General features: G+C 45.2%; 1 protein-coding gene across 1 annotated transcript in view; it reads right to left on the bottom strand.

The window, feature by feature from the left end:
• Positions 1-18,905, bottom strand: part of LOC138595976 (piezo-type mechanosensitive ion channel component 2-like) — a 77,296-nt gene that overhangs the window by 57,078 nt on the left and 1,313 nt on the right. Inside the window, exons 2-10 of the mRNA XM_069667529.1 lie at positions 16,691-16,780; positions 15,182-15,283; positions 15,017-15,059; positions 14,388-14,508; positions 13,640-13,838; positions 11,329-11,542; positions 9,871-10,018; positions 2,948-3,121; positions 2,658-2,772 (exon numbers count right to left, since the gene is read on the bottom strand). Coding sequence (XP_069523630.1) covers positions 2,658-2,772; positions 2,948-3,121; positions 9,871-10,018; positions 11,329-11,542; positions 13,640-13,838; positions 14,388-14,508; positions 15,017-15,059; positions 15,182-15,283; positions 16,691-16,780 — 1,206 coding nt within the window. The remainder of the gene's footprint in view (positions 1-2,657; positions 2,773-2,947; positions 3,122-9,870; positions 10,019-11,328; positions 11,543-13,639; positions 13,839-14,387; positions 14,509-15,016; positions 15,060-15,181; positions 15,284-16,690; positions 16,781-18,905) is intronic.

The following is an 18,905-nucleotide window of genomic DNA, read 5'->3' on the forward strand; positions in this document are numbered from 1 at the left end:
ACAGCGGCGCCACCCGCCGATCTCTACTGCGCAGACTCTGGCTCCAAATGACATCACCATCGCAAGATGGCAGGGCCTATCACAGGGCTGTTTTGGCATCACTGTCGTACAATGAGAGCAAATGGAGACGCGTCGTTCATCTTTATATAGAGTCATTGCTGAGGACCTGCTCGACTGCAACAACTACTAACATCAGTCTTCCCCATAGTATTATTGTTGCTGCTAATGCTAATAGTAGACCTGTTAAAATCAAACTGCTACAATTATTATTATCAGCCTTTCATCATTACTATGCTGTTTGTGTTACACATTTGTACCATTATTATTGGCTTTGTAACCATAAGTATGTATTATCCATTGATGTTGTTGTTGTTGTTGTTGTTGTTGTTGTTGTTGTTGTTGCTCTGTCTGCCTCTCTCTATCCTGCTCCTCCCTCTCTCCCTCTCTCGGCCCGTCCAGTCTCTTCAGATGTCCAGCATGAGTCTGGTTCTGCTCGAGGTTTCTGCCTGTTAAAGGAAGTTTTTCTGTCTCTGTGCTGAATGTTGCTCAGAGCTGCTCATGGTGATTCATGTTGGTCTCTCTCTGAATAACAAAGAGTACGGTCGAGACCTGGGGTCCGTTTCAGAAAGCGGGTTTAGTGAAAACCCTGAGTCTGTTAACCCTGAAATGAGGGAAACCTCGGGTTTGCCGTTTCAGAAAGAGAGGTAACTTTAACGCTGAGTTGGTTACTATGGTAACTGTGTCTGTGAAGCTCACCTGGTCGCAGGTTTTCTTCAGGAAACTCAGAGTTTCGCTCTGTCTCCTCCCTCTAGAATATAAAACCCTCATTCGACTTCCTCGTTCATTCAGCCCGTCTCACGCGTGTGTTTGAGCGGTTACAAATTAAAAGAAGAAACGTTGCGTCTCTGTGCTGCTTTGCAAAAGTCTTTTATAATTATGATAAAAAAATCAAAAGACAAATCTGTGTCAAAGTCATCATTTGTAGATTTTCCACCACCACTGCTGAGAGCGCTCAGATAAGACGCCGTAAGTTATTAGATTTTCTTTATTTAAACTAACACATTCAGTTTAATCAACATGAATTATAATGTATGTGAAGTCAGCATCATGTTAGGGATAAAGCTAATGCACATTAAAACAGCCACTGAATGATATTTAATCTGTTTCATATTTAAAATCTGACTGAAGTGAGGTTCAGCCATGAGCCTGTTCTGCCTGAGCCGCACCTTTCAATGATGTTCTGGTATTTTATTTTTAGCTGCTTCCATGTATGTTTTTCTCTCCCGCTGCATTGCTCCTAAATTAATATAAATTTTAGCTTCCGGTCGTGATTAAGTATTAAATAAACAGACCAGTTCAAACTGACGCGTTCACTCGAGCCGCTTCTCTCTCTTTTGCAGCTGCAGCCGTGTTACTTTATGTTTCTAAAAACATGCTCGTATTCGCTGAACGTCCGCGTGAGGATTTCGAGCTCCACTGGTGTGGTCTTTTTGTGTACCGTTGCCATGGTGAATCGTGGTATCGGGGCTGGCTTTTTATAGTCAGCGTGCACGCACTTAACTCCGGCTGAACCTACTCAGAGTTGATTGAACTAACTCTGATCAGCTGTTCTGGAACCGAAAACTCAGAGTTTCCTATCTCAGAGTAGATCAACTCAGAGTTCAGGGTTAGACTCAGAGTTTGTTGAACCTGCTTTGTGAAACGGACCCCTGCTCTGTCTGTGAAGTGTCTGAAATAACTTTGGTTATGATTTGCCGCTATACAAATAAAATTTGAATGATTGATCGATTGATTCTGTGCTCATCTTGGATTGGACATAACAAACACCATGTTTAAGGATAGAGGGATTCATAGGTGTACCTGGTACCTGAACACCTTGGGCCAACGGTTAATGATTCAACCTGGGTGAGGACAAAGAGTCCTAGAGGACAAAGTTCAAATCCGCTACTGTAGAGGCGGTTGTTAGGAGCTGTGGTCAGATGGTTATCAGTGCCTGTGATGCCAGTCAAGGGAGGGAAGTGTCTGATTTGGTGACATCAGAATTGGATCTCTGCTTTTTACAGATGAAGTGGTTCTGCTAGCATTATCAAGCTATGACCTCCAGCAGGTACTGGGGCAGTTGGGTCTGGAGAGTCAGCACCTCCAAGTCTGAGGCCATGGTTCTCTGCCGGATAACAGTGGATTGCTCCCTCCCTCTGCTGCTCAACTAGGCTGGTTCAACTTTAGATCAGGATCCTCCTGGGCGACTCCCTTTGGAGATTTTTTCCAGGCACTTTCAACTGAGAGGACACCCCGGGATAGACACAGAACTAACTGGAGTGATTATATATCCCACCTGGTCCGGGAACGTCTTTGGATACAAAAGGAGAAGCTGAAAATCAATCAATCAAATCAATCAAATTTTATTTGTATAGCGCCAAATCATTACCAGAGTTATCTCGAGACACACACATCTCAGGAGGCTGTTTCCTGCTGAGGCAAAAAGGCTGCATCTTAAAAATATCCCAATTAATAAAGTGGCGTAATAGTAGTGCAGGAGTGACTTCAATCTCCTCCATCACCGCTGGGTGATATGAAATGCATTCTGGTGTATTACAGTGAGACCACTTCAGGTTGTCCGGACTGAAGCTCTGCTGGAACTCAAACCACAAACTCACCTGATTGGCTGAATGAGTAGTGAGGCGTGGAGGAAATATCCAATTCCAGGGCTGTGCTCTGGGTGGGAGGGGCCAAAGAGTCAGAGGGACTGTCATTGGTGGATGAGGTCAGCACCTGGAACCAGACAGGTTCTATGTAAAATATTAAACTGACATTAAACCTATAAACTGAAATCTGATAATTAATGAAAATGAATAAAATCATAAATTAATCATCTAGTAATAATAAATATGCTACTGTATGTGATAATAACGTTCAGTAATGACAGCAGGATGTTTTGTTTCCGTACGTCTCTAAACTCGGGGCGATTGTGAGCTCTCCTCCACAGCTCTCTCCGCCTCTCTGCAGTGATGTCACCTGTGGCCACATCACTCAGGTTGCTGGTTGTTATGATGATGTCACAGCTCTGACTGAGCGCTGACTCCAACCTCTCTATGCCTCGCCCCCCATCAGTGTCTATCAGCTGCAGGAACATGTGAGAAAGAGCTCAACTCACCTGCTCCGGAAGTCTTGACATCATGCAGTGACATCATAGCTGTTAAATCATGACATCACAGACTGACATCATAGCTGTAAATCAGGACATCATACAGGGCTGCAACCTAACATCACGCTGTCTGTTGGCATCATGCTGTCTGTCATCACGCTGTCTGTTGGCATCATGCTGTCTGTTGGCATCATGCTGTCTGTTGGCATCATGCTGCTTGTCATCATGCTGTCTGTTGGCATTGTGCTGTCTGTTGTCATCATGCTGTCTGTTGGCATCATGCTGTTTGTCATCATGCTGTCTGTTGTCATTGTGCTGTCTGCTGGCATCATGCTGTTTGTCATCATGCTGTCTGTTGGCATTGTGCTGTCTGTTGTCATCATGCTGTCTGTTGGCATCATGCTGTTTGTCATCATGCTGTCTGTTGTCATTGTGCTGTCTGCTGGCATCATGCTGTTTGTCATCATGCTGTCTGTTGGCATTGTGCTGTCTGTTGTCATCATGCTGTCTGTTGGCATCATGCTGTTTGTCATCATGCTGTCTGTTGTCATTGTGCTGTCTGCTGGCATCATGCTGTTTGTCATCATGCTGTCTGTTGGCATTGTGCTGTCTGTTGTCATCATGCTGTCTGTTGGCAACATGCTGTTTGTCATCATGCTGTCTGTTGTCATTGTGCTGTCTGCTGGCATCATGCTGTTTGTCATCATGCTGTCTGTTGGCATTGTGCTGTCTGTTGTCATCATGCTGTCTGTTGGCATTGTGCTGTCTGTTGTCATCATGCTGTCTGTTGTCATCATGCTGTCTGTTGTCATTGTGCTGTCTGTTGTCATCATGCTGTTTGTCATCATGCTGTCTGTTGGCATTGTGCTGTCTGTTGTCATCATGCTGTCTGTTGTCATCATGCTGTCTGTTGGCATCATGCTGTCTGTTGGCATCATGCTGTCTTTTGGCATCATGCTGTTTGTCATCACGCTGTCTGTTGGCATTGTGCTGTCTGTTGGCATCATGCTGTCTGTTGGCATCATGCTGTCTGTTGTCATCATGCTGTTTGTCATCACGCTGTCTGTTGGCATTGTGCTGTCTGTTGTCATCATGCTGTCTGTTGGCATCATGCTGTCTGTTGGCATCATGCTGTTTGTCATCATGCTGTCTGTTGTCATTGTGCTGTCTGTTGTCATCATGCTGTCTGTTGGCATCATGCTGTCTGTTGTCATTGTGCTGTCTGTTGTCATCATGCTGTCTGTTGGCATTGTTCTGTCTGTTGGCATTGTGCTGTCTGTTGTCATCATGCTGTCTGTTGTCATCATGCTGTCTGTTGGCATCATGCTGTCTGTTGGCATCATGCTGTTTGTCATCATGCTGTCTGTTGTCATCATGCTGTCTGTTGGCATCATGCTGTCTTTTGGCATCATGCTGTCTGTTGGCATCATGCTGTTTGTCATCACGCTGTCTGTTGGCATTGTGCTTGCTGTTGTCATCATGCTGTCTGTTGTCATCATGCTGTCTGTTGGCATCATGCTGTTTGTCATCATGCTGTCTGTTGGCATTGTGCTGTCTGTTGTCATCATGCTGTTTGTCATCATGCTGTCTGTTGGCATTGTGCTGTCTGTTGTCATCATGCTGTCTGTTGGCATTGTGCTGTCTGTTGGCATTGTGCTGTCTGTTGGCATTGTGCTGTCTGTTGTCATCATGCTGTCTGTTGTCATCATGCTGTTTGTCATCATGCTGTCTGTTGGCATTGTGCTGTCTGTTGTCATCATGCTGTTTGTCATCATGCTGTCTGTTGGCATTGTGCTGTCTGTTGTCATCATGCTGTCTGTTGGCATTGTGCTGTCTGTTGGCATTGTGCTGTCTGTTGTCATCATGCTGTCTGTTGGCATTGTGCTGTCTGTTGGCATTGTGCTGTCTGTTGTCATCATGCTGTCTGTTGGCATCATGCTGTTTGTCATCATGCTGTCTGTTGGCATTGTGCTGTCTGTTGTCATCATGCTGTCTGTTGGCATTGTGCTGTCTGTTGGCATTGTGCTGTCTGTTGTCATCATGCTGTCTGTTGGCATTGTGCTGTCTGTTGGCATTGTGCTGTCTGTTGTCATCATGCTGTCTGTTGGCATCATGCTGTCTGTTGTCATTGTGCTGTCTGTTGTCATCATGCTGTTTGTCATCATGCTGTCTGTTGGCATTGTGCTGTCTGTTGGCATTGTGCTGTCTGTTGTCATCATGCTGTCTGTTGGCATTGTGCTGTCTGTTGTCATCATGCTGTTTGTCATCATGCTGTCTGTTGTCATCATGCTGTCTGTTGGCATCATGCTGTCTTTTGGCATCATGCTGTCTGTTGGCATTGTGCTGTCTGTTGTCATCATGCTGTCTGTTGGCATTGTGCTGTCTGTTGGCATTGTGCTGTCTGTTGTCATCATGCTGTCTGTTGGCATTGTGCTGTCTGTTGTCATCATGCTGTCTGTTGGCATCATGCTGTCTGTTGTCATTGTGCTGTCTGTTGTCATCATGCTGTTTGTCATCATGCTGTCTGTTGGCATTGTGCTGTCTGTTGTCATCATGCTGTCTGTTGGCATCATGCTGTTTGTCATCATGCTGTCTGTTGGCATTGTGCTGTCTGTTGTCATCATGCTGTCTGTTGGCATTGTGCTGTCTGTTGGCATCATGCTGTCTGTTGGCATTGTGCTGTCTGTTGGCATTGTGCTGTCTGTTGTCATCATGCTGTCTGTTGGCATTGTGCTGTCTGTTGGCATTGTGCTGTCTGTTGTCATCATGCTGTCTGTTGGCATCATGCTGTCTGTTGTCATTGTGCTGTCTGTTGTCATCATGCTGTCTGTTGGCATCATGCTGTTTGTCATCATGCTGTCTGTTGGCATTGTGCTGTCTGTTGTCATCATGCTGTCTGTTGGCATTGTGCTGTCTGTTGGCATTGTGCTGTCTGTTGTCATCATGCTGTCTGTTGGCATTGTGCTGTCTGTTGGCATTGTGCTGTCTGTTGTCATCATGCTGTCTGTTGGCATCATGCTGTCTGTTGTCATTGTGCTGTCTGTTGTCATCATGCTGTTTGTCATCATGCTGTCTGTTGGCATTGTGCTGTCTGTTGGCATTGTGCTGTCTGTTGTCATCATGCTGTCTGTTGGCATTGTGCTGTCTGTTGTCATCATGCTGTTTGTCATCATGCTGTCTGTTGTCATCATGCTGTCTGTTGGCATCATGCTGTCTTTTGGCATCATGCTGTCTGTTGGCATTGTGCTGTCTGTTGTCATCATGCTGTCTGTTGGCATTGTGCTGTCTGTTTGTCATCATGCTGTCTGTTGGCATTGTGCTGTCTGTTGGCATTGTGCTGTCTGTTGTCATCATGCTGTCTGTTGGCATTGTGCTGTCTGTTGTCATCATGCTGTTTGTCATCATGCTGTCTGTTGGCATTGTGCTGTCTGTTGTCATCATGCTGTCTGTTGGCATTGTGCTGTCTGTTGGCATTGTGCTGTCTGTTGTCATCATGCTGTCTGTTGGCATTGTGCTGTCTGTTGTCATCATGCTGTCTGTTGGCATCATGCTGTTTGTCATCATGCTGTCTGTTGGCATTGTGCTGTCTGTTGTCATCATGCTGTCTGTTGGCATTGTGCTGTCTGTTGGCATTGTGCTGTCTGTTGTCATCATGCTGTCTGTTGGCATTGTGCTGTCTGTTGGCATTGTGCTGTCTGTTGTCATCATGCTGTCTGTTGGCATCATGCTGTCTGTTGTCATTGTGCTGTCTGTTGTCATCATGCTGTTTGTCATCATGCTGTCTGTTGGCATTGTGCTGTCTGTTGGCATTGTGCTGTCTGTTGTCATCATGCTGTCTGTTGGCATTGTGCTGTCTGTTGTCATCATGCTGTTTGTCATCATGCTGTCTGTTGTCATCATGCTGTCTGTTGGCATCATGCTGTCTTTTGGCATCATGCTGTCTGTTGGCATTGTGCTGTCTGTTGTCATCATGCTGTCTGTTGGCATTGTGCTGTCTGTTGGCATTGTGCTGTCTGTTGTCATCATGCTGTCTGTTGGCATTGTGCTGTCTGTTGTCATCATGCTGTCTGTTGGCATCATGCTGTCTGTTGTCATTGTGCTGTCTGTTGTCATCATGCTGTTTGTCATCATGCTGTCTGTTGGCATTGTGCTGTCTGTTGTCATCATGCTGTCTGTTGGCATCATGCTGTTTGTCATCATGCTGTCTGTTGGCATTGTGCTGTCTGTTGTCATCATGCTGTCTGTTGGCATTGTGCTGTCTGTTGGCATTGTGCTGTCTGTTGTCATCATGCTGTCTGTTGGCATTGTGCTGTCTGTTGGCATTGTGCTGTCTGTTGTCATCATGCTGTCTGTTGGCATTGTGCTGTCTGTTGTCATCATGCTGTCTGTTGGCATTGTGCTGTCTGTTGTCATCATGCTGTCTGTTGGCATTGTGCTGTCTGTTGTCATCATGCTGTCTGTTGGCATTGTGCTGTCTGTTGGCATTGTGCTGTCTGTTGTCATCGTGCTGTCTGTTGGCATTGTGCTGTCTGTTGGCATTGTGCTGTCTGTTGTCATCATGCTGTCTGTTGGCATCATGCTGTTTGTCATCATGCTGTCTGTTGGCATTGTGCTGTCTGTTGTCATCATGCTGTCTGTTGGCATTGTGCTGTCTGTTGGCATTGTGCTGTCTGTTGTCATCATGCTGTCTGTTGGCATTGTGCTGTCTGTTGGCATTGTGCTGTCTGTTGTCATCATGCTGTCTGTTGGCATCATGCTGTCTGTTGTCATTGTGCTGTCTGTTGTCATCATGCTGTTTGTCATCATGCTGTCTGTTGGCATTGTGCTGTCTGTTGGCATTGTGCTGTCTGTTGTCATCATGCTGTCTGTTGGCATTGTGCTGTCTGTTGTCATCATGCTGTTTGTCATCATGCTGTCTGTTGTCATCATGCTGTCTGTTGGCATTGTGCTGTCTGTTGTCATCATGCTGTCTGTTGGCATTGTGCTGTCTGTTGGCATTGTGCTGTCTGTTGTCATCATGCTGTCTGTTGGCATTGTGCTGTCTGTTGGCATTGTGCTGTCTGTTGTCATCATGCTGTCTGTTGGCATCATGCTGTTTGTCATCATGCTGTCTGTTGGCATTGTGCTGTCTGTTGTCATCATGCTGTCTGTTGGCATTGTGCTGTCTGTTGGCATTGTGCTGTCTGTTGTCATCATGCTGTCTGTTGGCATTGTGCTGTCTGTTGGCATTGTGCTGTCTGTTGTCATCATGCTGTCTGTTGGCATCATGCTGTCTGTTGTCATTGTGCTGTCTGTTGTCATCATGCTGTTTGTCATCATGCTGTCTGTTGGCATCATGCTGTCTGTTGGCATTGTGCTGTCTGTTGTCATCATGCTGTTTGTCATCATGCTGTCTGTTGTCATCATGCTGTTTGTCATCATGCTGTCTGTTGTCATCATGCTGTCTGTTGGCATCATGCTGTCTGTTGGCATCATGCTGTCTGTTGTCATCATGCTGTCTGTTGTCATCATGCTGTCTGTTGGCATTGTGCTGTCTGTTGGCATTGTGCTGTCTGTTGTCATCATGCTGTCTGTTGGCATTGTGCTGTCTGTTGTCATCATGCTGTCTGTTGGCATCATGCTGTCTGTTGTCATTGTGCTGTCTGTTGTCATCATGCTGTTTGTCATCATGCTGTCTGTTGGCATTGTGCTGTCTGTTGTCATCATGCTGTCTGTTGGCATCATGCTGTTTGTCATCATGCTGTCTGTTGGCATTGTGCTGTCTGTTGTCATCATGCTGTCTGTTGGCATTGTGCTGTCTGTTGGCATTGTGCTGTCTGTTGTCATCATGCTGTCTGTTGGCATCATGCTGTCTGTTGTCATTGTGCTGTCTGTTGTCATCATGCTGTTTGTCATCATGCTGTCTGTTGGCATTGTGCTGTCTGTTGGCATTGTGCTGTCTGTTGTCATCATGCTGTCTGTTGGCATTGTGCTGTCTGTTGTCATCATGCTGTTTGTCATCATGCTGTCTGTTGGCATCATGCTGTCTTTTGGCATCATGCTGTCTGTTGGCATTGTGCTGTCTGTTGTCATCATGCTGTCTGTTGGCATTGTGCTGTCTGTTGGCATTGTGCTGTCTGTTGTCATCATGCTGTCTGTTGGCATTGTGCTGTCTGTTGTCATCATGCTGTCTGTTGGCATCATGCTGTCTGTTGTCATTGTGCTGTCTGTTGTCATCATGCTGTTTGTCATCATGCTGTCTGTTGGCATTGTGCTGTCTGTTGGCATTGTGCTGTCTGTTGTCATCATGCTGTCTGTTGGCATTGTGCTGTCTGTTGTCATCATGCTGTTTGTCATCATGCTGTCTGTTGTCATTGTGCTGTCTGTTGGCATCATGCTGTTTGTCATCATGCTGTCTGTTGGCATCATGCTGTCTGTTGTCATCATGCTGTCTGTTGGCATCATGCTGTTTGTCATCATGCTGTCTGTTGTCATCATGCTGTCTGTTGGCATCATGCTGTCTGTTGGCATCATGCTGTCTGTTGTCATCATGCTGTCTGTTGGCATCATGCTGTCTGTTGTCATCATGCTGTCTGTTGTCATCATGGTGTCTGTTGGCATCATGCTGTTTGTCATCATGCTGTCTGTTGGCATCATGCTGTCTGTTGGCATCATGCTGTCTGTTGTCATCATGCTGTCTGTTGTCATCATGGTGTCTGTTGGCATCATGTGTTGAGTGACATCACCTGGTTCCTCCACAGAGCAGCCACAGTGTTGTAGAGCAGCAGCAGCATTAGAGGACTGCTAAAGTGAAACCAGCTGAGCTCAGAGTTCACCTGCAGCCTCCAGGGGGCAGCACAGTCCACCGAGACAGCCGAGACCAGGCCCAACACACTGCAGAGGAACAATCAGTCAATCTATGATCAGTCAATTATCAATCAATCAATTAACCCAGTGATTCCCAAACTGGGGGCGCGCCCCTGGCAGAGTTCCCACTCTTTTTAAGAAATACTTTTCCAGGACCTTTCCAGGAGTTTTCGGGACAGCACTTGCTCTCAAATATATAATTTACCGGTAGGCCTAGTACTGACACATTTAACCCCAGTTTTATTCCTCCTTTTTTTGACGATGCAGGGTTCACGATGAAGTGTCTCAAGCCACTTTTACACTGCCAGTTCAAGGCGAGATTATTACACCTGTCATGTTCTGTCCTCTGTGTAAAACGCACGGAAGTAGTTCATGAAGCCTACATCTATCCAAGTTACACCTGAAAGGACATAGCAATGTATTGAAAAAAAAAGATTATAAAATTCAAGCGTCATACTTTTCTATCGTCTTTCAGTTGGTTAGAAAGCGTCTAAAGGCGGCGATCTTACATCACTCGCAGGACTCGATTGTGAATGTGACAGCTCTGGGAGCCCCGACCGGAGTTGAGGCGGCAAGCTTGTGCTGAGCGTGTGGCTGAATTAAATTTAAATTTTCCAGGACAACATAAATTATTTCCTGGATATTTGGTCATTTTAATCAATTTCCAGGTGTTTCCAGGACTGGAAAACTAGTCTCTAAATTTCCATATTTTCCAGGTTTTCCAGGACGTGTGGGTCAGTCAGCAAACTTAAGGCTGTCCCTCTGTCAACAACACCACTGTGAGGTGCATTTATGATGTCAAAAGATATGGATGTTTATGTGTCGATCAGTATGGTGAGGTGTGGGTACTCATTATCCAATGAGTAATCAATCACAACATATACACAGACTATACGTGTATGAGTGTATACCACTGCACACTAATACAGATCTATGTGTGTACCTGCAGTGAAGTATTTATAAAGTAAACACTTCATTATAATGATGAAGATAATTTGTGTGAAGGCATCTCTAATCAATACCTCCATCAGTGATCAAAACCACTGTGACATTAAACACTACTCAGAGAGTGACAAAGTGAGAGCCACCAGGGGGCAGCAGAACCAGACCTCACTGACCTCAGACCTGCTGTTGACACACATGTTGTTCTACAGAGAGGCTGTGTTTAAATCATCCTCTAATTATACTGTTCCTCCTGTTTACTCCTTTCTCTACGTCTCCTCCTCTCTCTATGGTTACAAGCCTCTACTTCTCTACCCTTTTCTCTGTATCTCCATCCTTCTTCTTTACCTCCTTACTTCTTCTCTCCTTCTTTTGTTCTGATGAAGGTAAGTTACCTGGCAGAGGTGTGGTTGGGAGGCCACGCCTCCTGGAGTGAGGGCAGCTGATAGCAGTAGACGAGCAGGAAGTGGGAGGAAGAGTAGACTAGTGATATCACGGACACACACCTGAAGAGGAGGGGCGGGACCTGACCTGACCACGCCCAGCATGTACACAACACCTGGAAACAGAGGAGGTAGAGGAGGGAGGAAAGGGAGGGGAAGACAATCCCTGAAGGGGGAGACGGGTAGGGAGAGAAAGATTATTATTACTATTTCAGGTGCAGGACTCTTTCTGCGGTTCAAGAGTCTTTAAGTGGTTCAGGACTCTTTCTGTGGTTCAGGGCTCTTTAAGTGGTTTAGGACTCTTTAAGTGGTTCAGGACTCTTTCTGTGGTTCAGGGCTCTTTAAGTGGTTCAGGGCTCTTTCTGTGGTTCAGGGCTCTTTAAGTGGTTTAGGACTCTTTACGTGGTTCAGGGCTCTTTAAGTGGTTTAGGACTCTTTAAGTGGTTCAGGGCTCTTTCTGTGGTTCAGGGCTCTTTCTGTGGTTCAGGGCTCTTTAAGTGGTTCAGGGCTCTTTAAGTGGTTGAGGACTCTTTCTGTGGTTCAGGGCTCTTTAAGTGGTTGAGGACTCGTTCTGTGGTTCAGGGCTCTTTAAGTGGTTCAGGGCTCTATAAGTGGTTCGGGACTCTTTCTGTGGTTCAGGGCTCTTTAAGTGGTTCAGGACTCTTTAAGTGGTTTAGGACTCTTTCTGTGGTTCAGGGCTCTTTAAGTGGTTCAGGACTCTTTCTGTGGTTCAGGGCTCTTTAAGTCGTTTAGGACTCTTTAAGTGGTTCAGGACTCTTTAAGTGGTTCAGAGCTCTTTCTGTGGTTCAGGGCTCTTTCTGTGGTTCAGGGCTCTTTAAGTGGTTTAGGACTCTTTAAGTGGTTCAGGACTCTTTAAGTGGTTCAGGGCTCTTTCTGTGGTTCAGGGCTCTTTAAGTGGTTCAGGACTCTTTCTGTGGTTCAGGGCTCTTTAAGTGGTTGAGGACTCTTTCTGTGGTTCAGGGCTCTTTAAGTGGTTCAGGGCTCTTTAAGTGGTTGAGGACTCTTTCTGTGGTTCAGGGCTCTTTAAGTGGTTCAGGGCTCTATAAGTGGTTCGGGACTCTTTCTGTGGTTCAGGGCTCTTTAAGTGGTTCAGGACTCTTTAAGTGGTTTAGGACTCTTTCTGTGGTTCAGGGCTCTTTAAGTGGTTCAGGACTCTTTCTGTGGTTCAGGGCTCTTTAAGTGGTTTAGGACTCTTTAAGTGGTTCAGGACTCTTTAAGTGGTTTAGGACTCTTTAAGTGGTTCAGAGCTCTTTAAGTGGTTCAGGACTCTTTCTGTGGTTCAGGACTCTTTAAGTGGTTCAGGACTCTTTAACTGGTTCAGGGCTCTTTAAGTGGTTCAGGGCTCTTTCTGTGGTTCAGGGCTCTTTAAGTGGTTTAGGACTCTTTCTGTGGTTCAGGACTCTTTAAGTGGTTCAGGGCTCTTTAAGTGGTTCAGGGCTCTTTCTGTGGTTCAAGGCTCTTTAAGTGGTTCAGGGCTCTTTAAGTGGTTCAGGACTCTTTCTGTGGTTCAAGGCTCTTTAAGTGGCTCAGGGCTCTTTCTGTGGCTCAGGGCTCTTTAAGTGGCTCAGGACTCTTTCTGTGGTTCAAGGCTCTTTCTGTGGTCCAGGGCTCTTTAAGTGGTTCAGGGCTCTTTCTGTGGTTCAGGGCTCTTTAAGTGGTTCAGGGCTCTTTCTGTGGTTCAGGGCTCTTTAAGTGGTTCAGGGCTCTTTAAGTGGTTCAGGACTCTTTAAGTGGTTCAGGACTCTTTAACTGGTTCAGGGCTCTTTAAGTGGTTCAGGGCTCTTTCTGTGGTTCAGGGCTCTTTAAGTGGTTCAGGGCTCTTTCTGTGGTTCAGGGCTCATTCTGTGGTTCAGGGCTCTTTAAGTGGTTCAGGGCTCTTTAAGTGGTTCAGAACTCTTTCTGTGGTTCAAGGCTCTTGGCTAAGAGCTAAATGGCTCTTAATCGACTAAGGCAGTATAAGGGAACAGTGGGAATATGGGGTACTGTGGGAGTATGGGGTATTACAGTGTTACAATTTCTTTTATCAGACACTTTAGTCCAAAGCGACGAACATCTGAGAGTTCTGATCACACCTGAAGCTGTTTGTTACTTACTGACTTCGTTCCCTCCTGTCTCGATCGTTGCTTGTGTTGTATTAACTCTCAGATGTACGTCACTTTGGACAAAAGCGAAACTTTGTAACATTGTAAGACTCTCACAGTACAGCATACTCCCACAGCACCCCATACTCCCACTTTCTCACCTGTGAGTCCCAGTAAAGCCGTCAGAAGGACTTTCCCTCCAGTTGTTGTCATGTTTCCCAGCATCTTCCTGGTTTTACACACCAGTAACTCCAGTTCAACGAGAACCCTATTATTACTGCCCCCCTGCTGTTCCTCCTCCTGCTCCTCTCCCAGCACAGAGTCCTCCTCAAACATCAGCTCATTTTCCTCCTGCTGCTCCTGGATCTCCTGCTGAGGCTGAAATACACAGTTTTGTTCCCATCATAGCTGAATGTGATGAAACATGTTGGCAGTGTGAAACATGTGTGACCTCTGACCTCTGAGTGAATCTTTACATGAAGCTGCGAGGGACATTAAAGTCCAAATCAGAAAAACTGGTGTTGTAGCTGGTTTGTCCACCTGTGGACATCTTTATAGGATGAACGGGGCGAGGGAGTAGGAACAGGAGGAGGAGGAGGAGGAGGAGGAGGAGGAAGAGGAGGAGGAATATTGGTGTCCTGCTGGTCTGGTTTCATGTTAACAAACAGACTCTGACAGAACAAATAATAAACTGATTGAACCCAAAACCTAATCATTGTGTGTGTGTGTGTGTGTGCTAATGCAGTCACATAACATTGTTACAGTTAATAAATAGCTGACTCAGTTACACTAATCTACAGGAAACCTCGTTAAGAAACAAGAGGAGACAACGTAACAAGGTTACACCTGCTTCGTTAGTGTGAGTATGTGTGTGTGTGTGTGTGTGTTACCTGCAAGTGTGTGCGTTACCTGCATGTGTGTGTCTGCGTTCAGTCTCACAATCAGCCTCCACGTCAGCAGACTGACCACCAGCACGCCGACATCTGGAAACAGCTGTCTTACTGCGGAGCCCACATCACTTCCTGTCAGACTGAGACAAACAGGCAGACAGTTTGATTTGTTTTTTTCCTTGTATAGACTCACTGAAGAATTTCTGCTCACATTCAGTGAGCAGAAGTGTGTGTGTGTGTGTGTGTGTGTGTGTGTGTGTAGGTGTTTACAGAACCATGTGGTCCAGACAGTAGTCTCTCTGTCTGGACCTCCTACTGGTGACACACACACACACACACACACACACACACACACACACACACACACACACACACTTAGAAGATCAGATGTCAGCGAGGTCGTTGTGCTTCCTCTGCGGGGACAGAGAGCTACAAGGCTTTTATTTTGAAGGTCAAGAAAAGCATCAGAGTCCAGAGGACATGAAATAAAACTTTATCAACACTCCGCAGAAGTCTCAGGAACATTTAAAAAAATAACATTTTAATGCTTCAGTTTAATTAATCAGAACACTGACAGCCAATCAACATCAGCCAATCAACATCAACATCCTCCATTCAGACTGTCTGTCTGTCTGATGTGGATCTTACCTTAGGAGGCCAAGCTGACTGAGAGCTTTCTGCCATGACGTACCTGCAGAGAGACAGACAGGTCATCATTACACAGAGAGACAGACGGGTCATCATTACACAGAGAGAAGGCAGACAGACAGGTGTGCCGAAATACAGATGAGCAGACAGACAGGTGTATCTCACAGGTAGAATCAGGCTGGAGGGTCGTCAGCTGGAAGAACGACTGCAGCAACAGGAAGAGGAAACTGCAGACACACAGCGCCATCACACAGCGGCACGTGTTACCTAGGAAACAACACACACACACAATAACACACATACGTAAAACTAGAGAAACACTACATCACCCTCTTGAAACAAACAATAAAATACAGGAAGTGATGTCACATAGTGAGTCATCACACTTCCTTTAGATCCCGTCTGCACACACACACACACACACACTGTGTTTCCTCAGGAAGATCCCTCAGGAAACATCTCACAGCCTGTGATCATCTGACCTGTGTGTGAGGCACACACACACACACACACACACAAAGACAGACACACACACACAAACAGGTTGGGTCTGTTGTAATGACATCACTGTGGGTACCTGTGTGTCAGCCAGTGGGACTCCCTAAAAACACAGTATTTCCCTCCTTCTCTCCTGCGAGTTATTTATCTGATGCACGTTTTCGTCGGCTCACCTCAGCAGTTTTCAGATAAGCTAGCAAAACCAGAACCTAAAAGTTGTTTATTATCCTCATGATTGCTTTAACTCTAAGATGAAACCAACAGGAGGGCTCACACCTGATTGTAACTTCAAACACATGATTTGTCATTTCTTTGTGATCATGATTTAGGAAGGTACACTTAGATTCAGCTTATTGTGCTGCTGGCACGGCTACGACTGTGACTAGACTTCCCTGCAGATTTTCAAATTACTTCTACCTTACTGCTGACACATTCTCAGATTGACCATCAGAACATTGTAATGAAGATTAAATAGTGGTAAAATATATTGACATTTAAATTATGTCCAACAACAAAAACATACGCAGATGGGGGTCTGTACTCTGATATCAATGTAGCATCCTGCATCAATAGATGCCCAGCCCAAATGAGCTACAGGCCAGTTAGCTTCCATGTACACACATGAGGTGTGATTCACTTTAAATTTGTTGACAAACTGCTGAAGTTGGGGTTGTAGCATTTAACCCACGCTAACAATAGACTCTGGTAACTTCATTCTTTATAGCCCCATGGGGCAAATGTTACCAAGCGCTCCGCACACGAGCCTTGATTCAAAGGAAATCTGTTAACATAAAGTTAGCTTGCTAACAGTTAGCGCTGACACAGCTGGCGGTCACGGAGCTCACCGACCCATGCACTGTTACGTCCTGTAAAGCCACACCGCCATCCGAGTGAAATACTGTGTTTTTAGGGAGTCCTGTCAGTCAGTCTCAGGACAGTGATGACATCACATAATAACATGTTATCATTATGATGTCATCACTCTGCTGTTAAAACAGGAAGTCTGAAAGTCACAACAATGATCAGCCGATCGATCATGTTTACACTCTCCACAAGCAGTAAATAAAAACCGAGCCGAACACGTCGCCATGTTTCTGTCACAGTTCATACAGAGAGAACAGGATGTGGGAGGGGCTACTGACATCATTCACCCGCAGGATGGATCAGTACAGGTACCTGAGGAGGAGGAGGGGTCAGGCAGCAGTGGCAGCAGCAGCAGCAGGAGGGCGTACAGCAGAGAGAATCCATTAAACCGCAACACACAGGCTGTGAACACACCAATCAACCAGTTATTAATGAATCAATTAACATCACTGAGACTCTGTCAGGGAGAGCCCACCTGCAAAGTAACACATCACCTTAATAAATGTTAGCATGCTAAAATTGCGGCATGCTAACATTGCAGTATGCTAACATACAGTCTCTGCTGGTTTGATGTCCAAAGTTTAGATACAAGATTCATAAACAGTCTGAAGACCAACATCTTCCTCTGAAACACACACGCATGTACGCACATACACACACACACACACACACACACACGCACTCTATTTACAGCTCAGTGTGTGTGTGGGGGGGTGCAAACAGGAAGAGCACCCCCCTGTGTAGCTTCCCCTCCTCCAACATGCACACACAGATTGGTTCCACTCTCTCAGGTAACAACATCTGGCTGTGAGCATGTGTGTTGACACACCGCTTACGACACACACACACACACACACACACACACACACACACACACACACACACACACACACACACACACACACACCTCCCCCTCTCTCTGGAATGTGAGGCAGTTTGCTCTTTTAAAGGGAAATTCCATCAAACAACTAAATGTAGACTCCTCATTCATTCGCTGTGGAAGGTGCTGGAACATCCTGGAAGGTTTAGAATGATCTCTTTGCTTAGGGGCATTTCAGCAGTTAGCTTAACACTATCAAAGCCTATTGTGTTGAAAGACAAATGCTAACTTGCTAAATGAATGTGAATGTCACTCAGCAGTTACCATAACAACACATACACTGGAGCAATGAATGTTCAATCTGGCAAATTTCAAATTTCACAAGGAACTACATGTCCACTAATGCATCCAAAATGTTCATAGACGCAATGGTTCTCCCACACATCACGTACTGTCTGACAAGTTGGGGATACATCAATAAAACCACACTAAAGCCAACAGAATCCATGTACAAACAAACAATCAAAACCCAAGACAAGAAGTCAAAGTTATACCATCATTGCAATATTAAAAAAACATAACCTACTAAGCTGTGAAAATGTGGTTAAATTCAGTCGACGGTGTCTCGTTTACAATGTGTTAAATTATATGGCTCCTCCACCACTCCGGCTGGTTTTTAATGCGATGTAAGTACGAACTACGAGAGCAACAACTAGAGAAGCAACTTTTAAGTAGTTTTGGCCAATCTGCTTTTTCTGTCAGAGCCTCTCAGGACGGGAACAATTTGCCCAACACATAAGAACCTGTGTAAACTTCCATTCCTTCTCCACGACAGTAAAGCTTTGTTTAACAGTAATCAGACTTGTGAACAGTAGAACAGTGAGGTGTTCAGGCGATGTTTTATGTCTTGTTTGTCATTGTTTTGCTTATCTGTGTGTCATAATAATATTAACAGCTGTCTTTCCTGATCTTTTGTAGTGCAGGCTTTGTTTATATCTGCATAATTTCATTGCTTTTATCGTTGATTGTATTTTCATGCTTTTACTCTATATGTTTGTGCTGTTTAACTATTGCCTGCCTGGGAACTACAGATGAAAGCTAGCCTTCTGACTAACTCTGGCATATTTTCAGAAATGTTATTAATATGCACTGTCCCTGTCAAATAAATAAATAAATACAAATACAAATGTGGCAGACATTACTGACCTGTGACATCATTGCAGGTCACTATAGGTCGGCAGGTTCAGAAACAGAGCGATCAGAATCTGCTGATTTTAAGGCTACAGACACATTTCATCCAGGATCGTTTACAAGCTCTGCTATTTCTAGATTAGCTGGGGAATATGTTAGACTAGCTTAGCATAGGGGACTGGAATCAGGGGTATACTGTTAGCCTAGCTTAGCATAGAAACTGGATCATGGGTATACTGTTAGCCTAGCTTAGCATAGAAACTGGAATCATGGGTATACTGTTAGCCTAGCTTAGCATAGAAACTGGAATCATGGGTATACTGTTAGCCTAGCTTAGCATTAAGACAGGAATCAGGGGTATACTGTTAGCCTAGCTTAACCAGTTAGAAGGTCCCCAACAGTCTGTGACATCATCAGCCTGACCTCACCTCTCAGCTATCATCCAATCATATTGCTGATTCTGAACATATCCTGTATAAAAAAAAAGGCTGATATGACAGCTCAAACCCTCTCTAT

Source organism: Semicossyphus pulcher, unplaced genomic scaffold (assembly GCF_022749685.1).
Source record: "Semicossyphus pulcher isolate SPU_LCO1_2020_fin unplaced genomic scaffold, fSemPul1.0.p SCAF_18, whole genome shotgun sequence".
Lineage (NCBI taxonomy): Eukaryota > Metazoa > Chordata > Actinopteri > Labriformes > Labridae > Semicossyphus > Semicossyphus pulcher.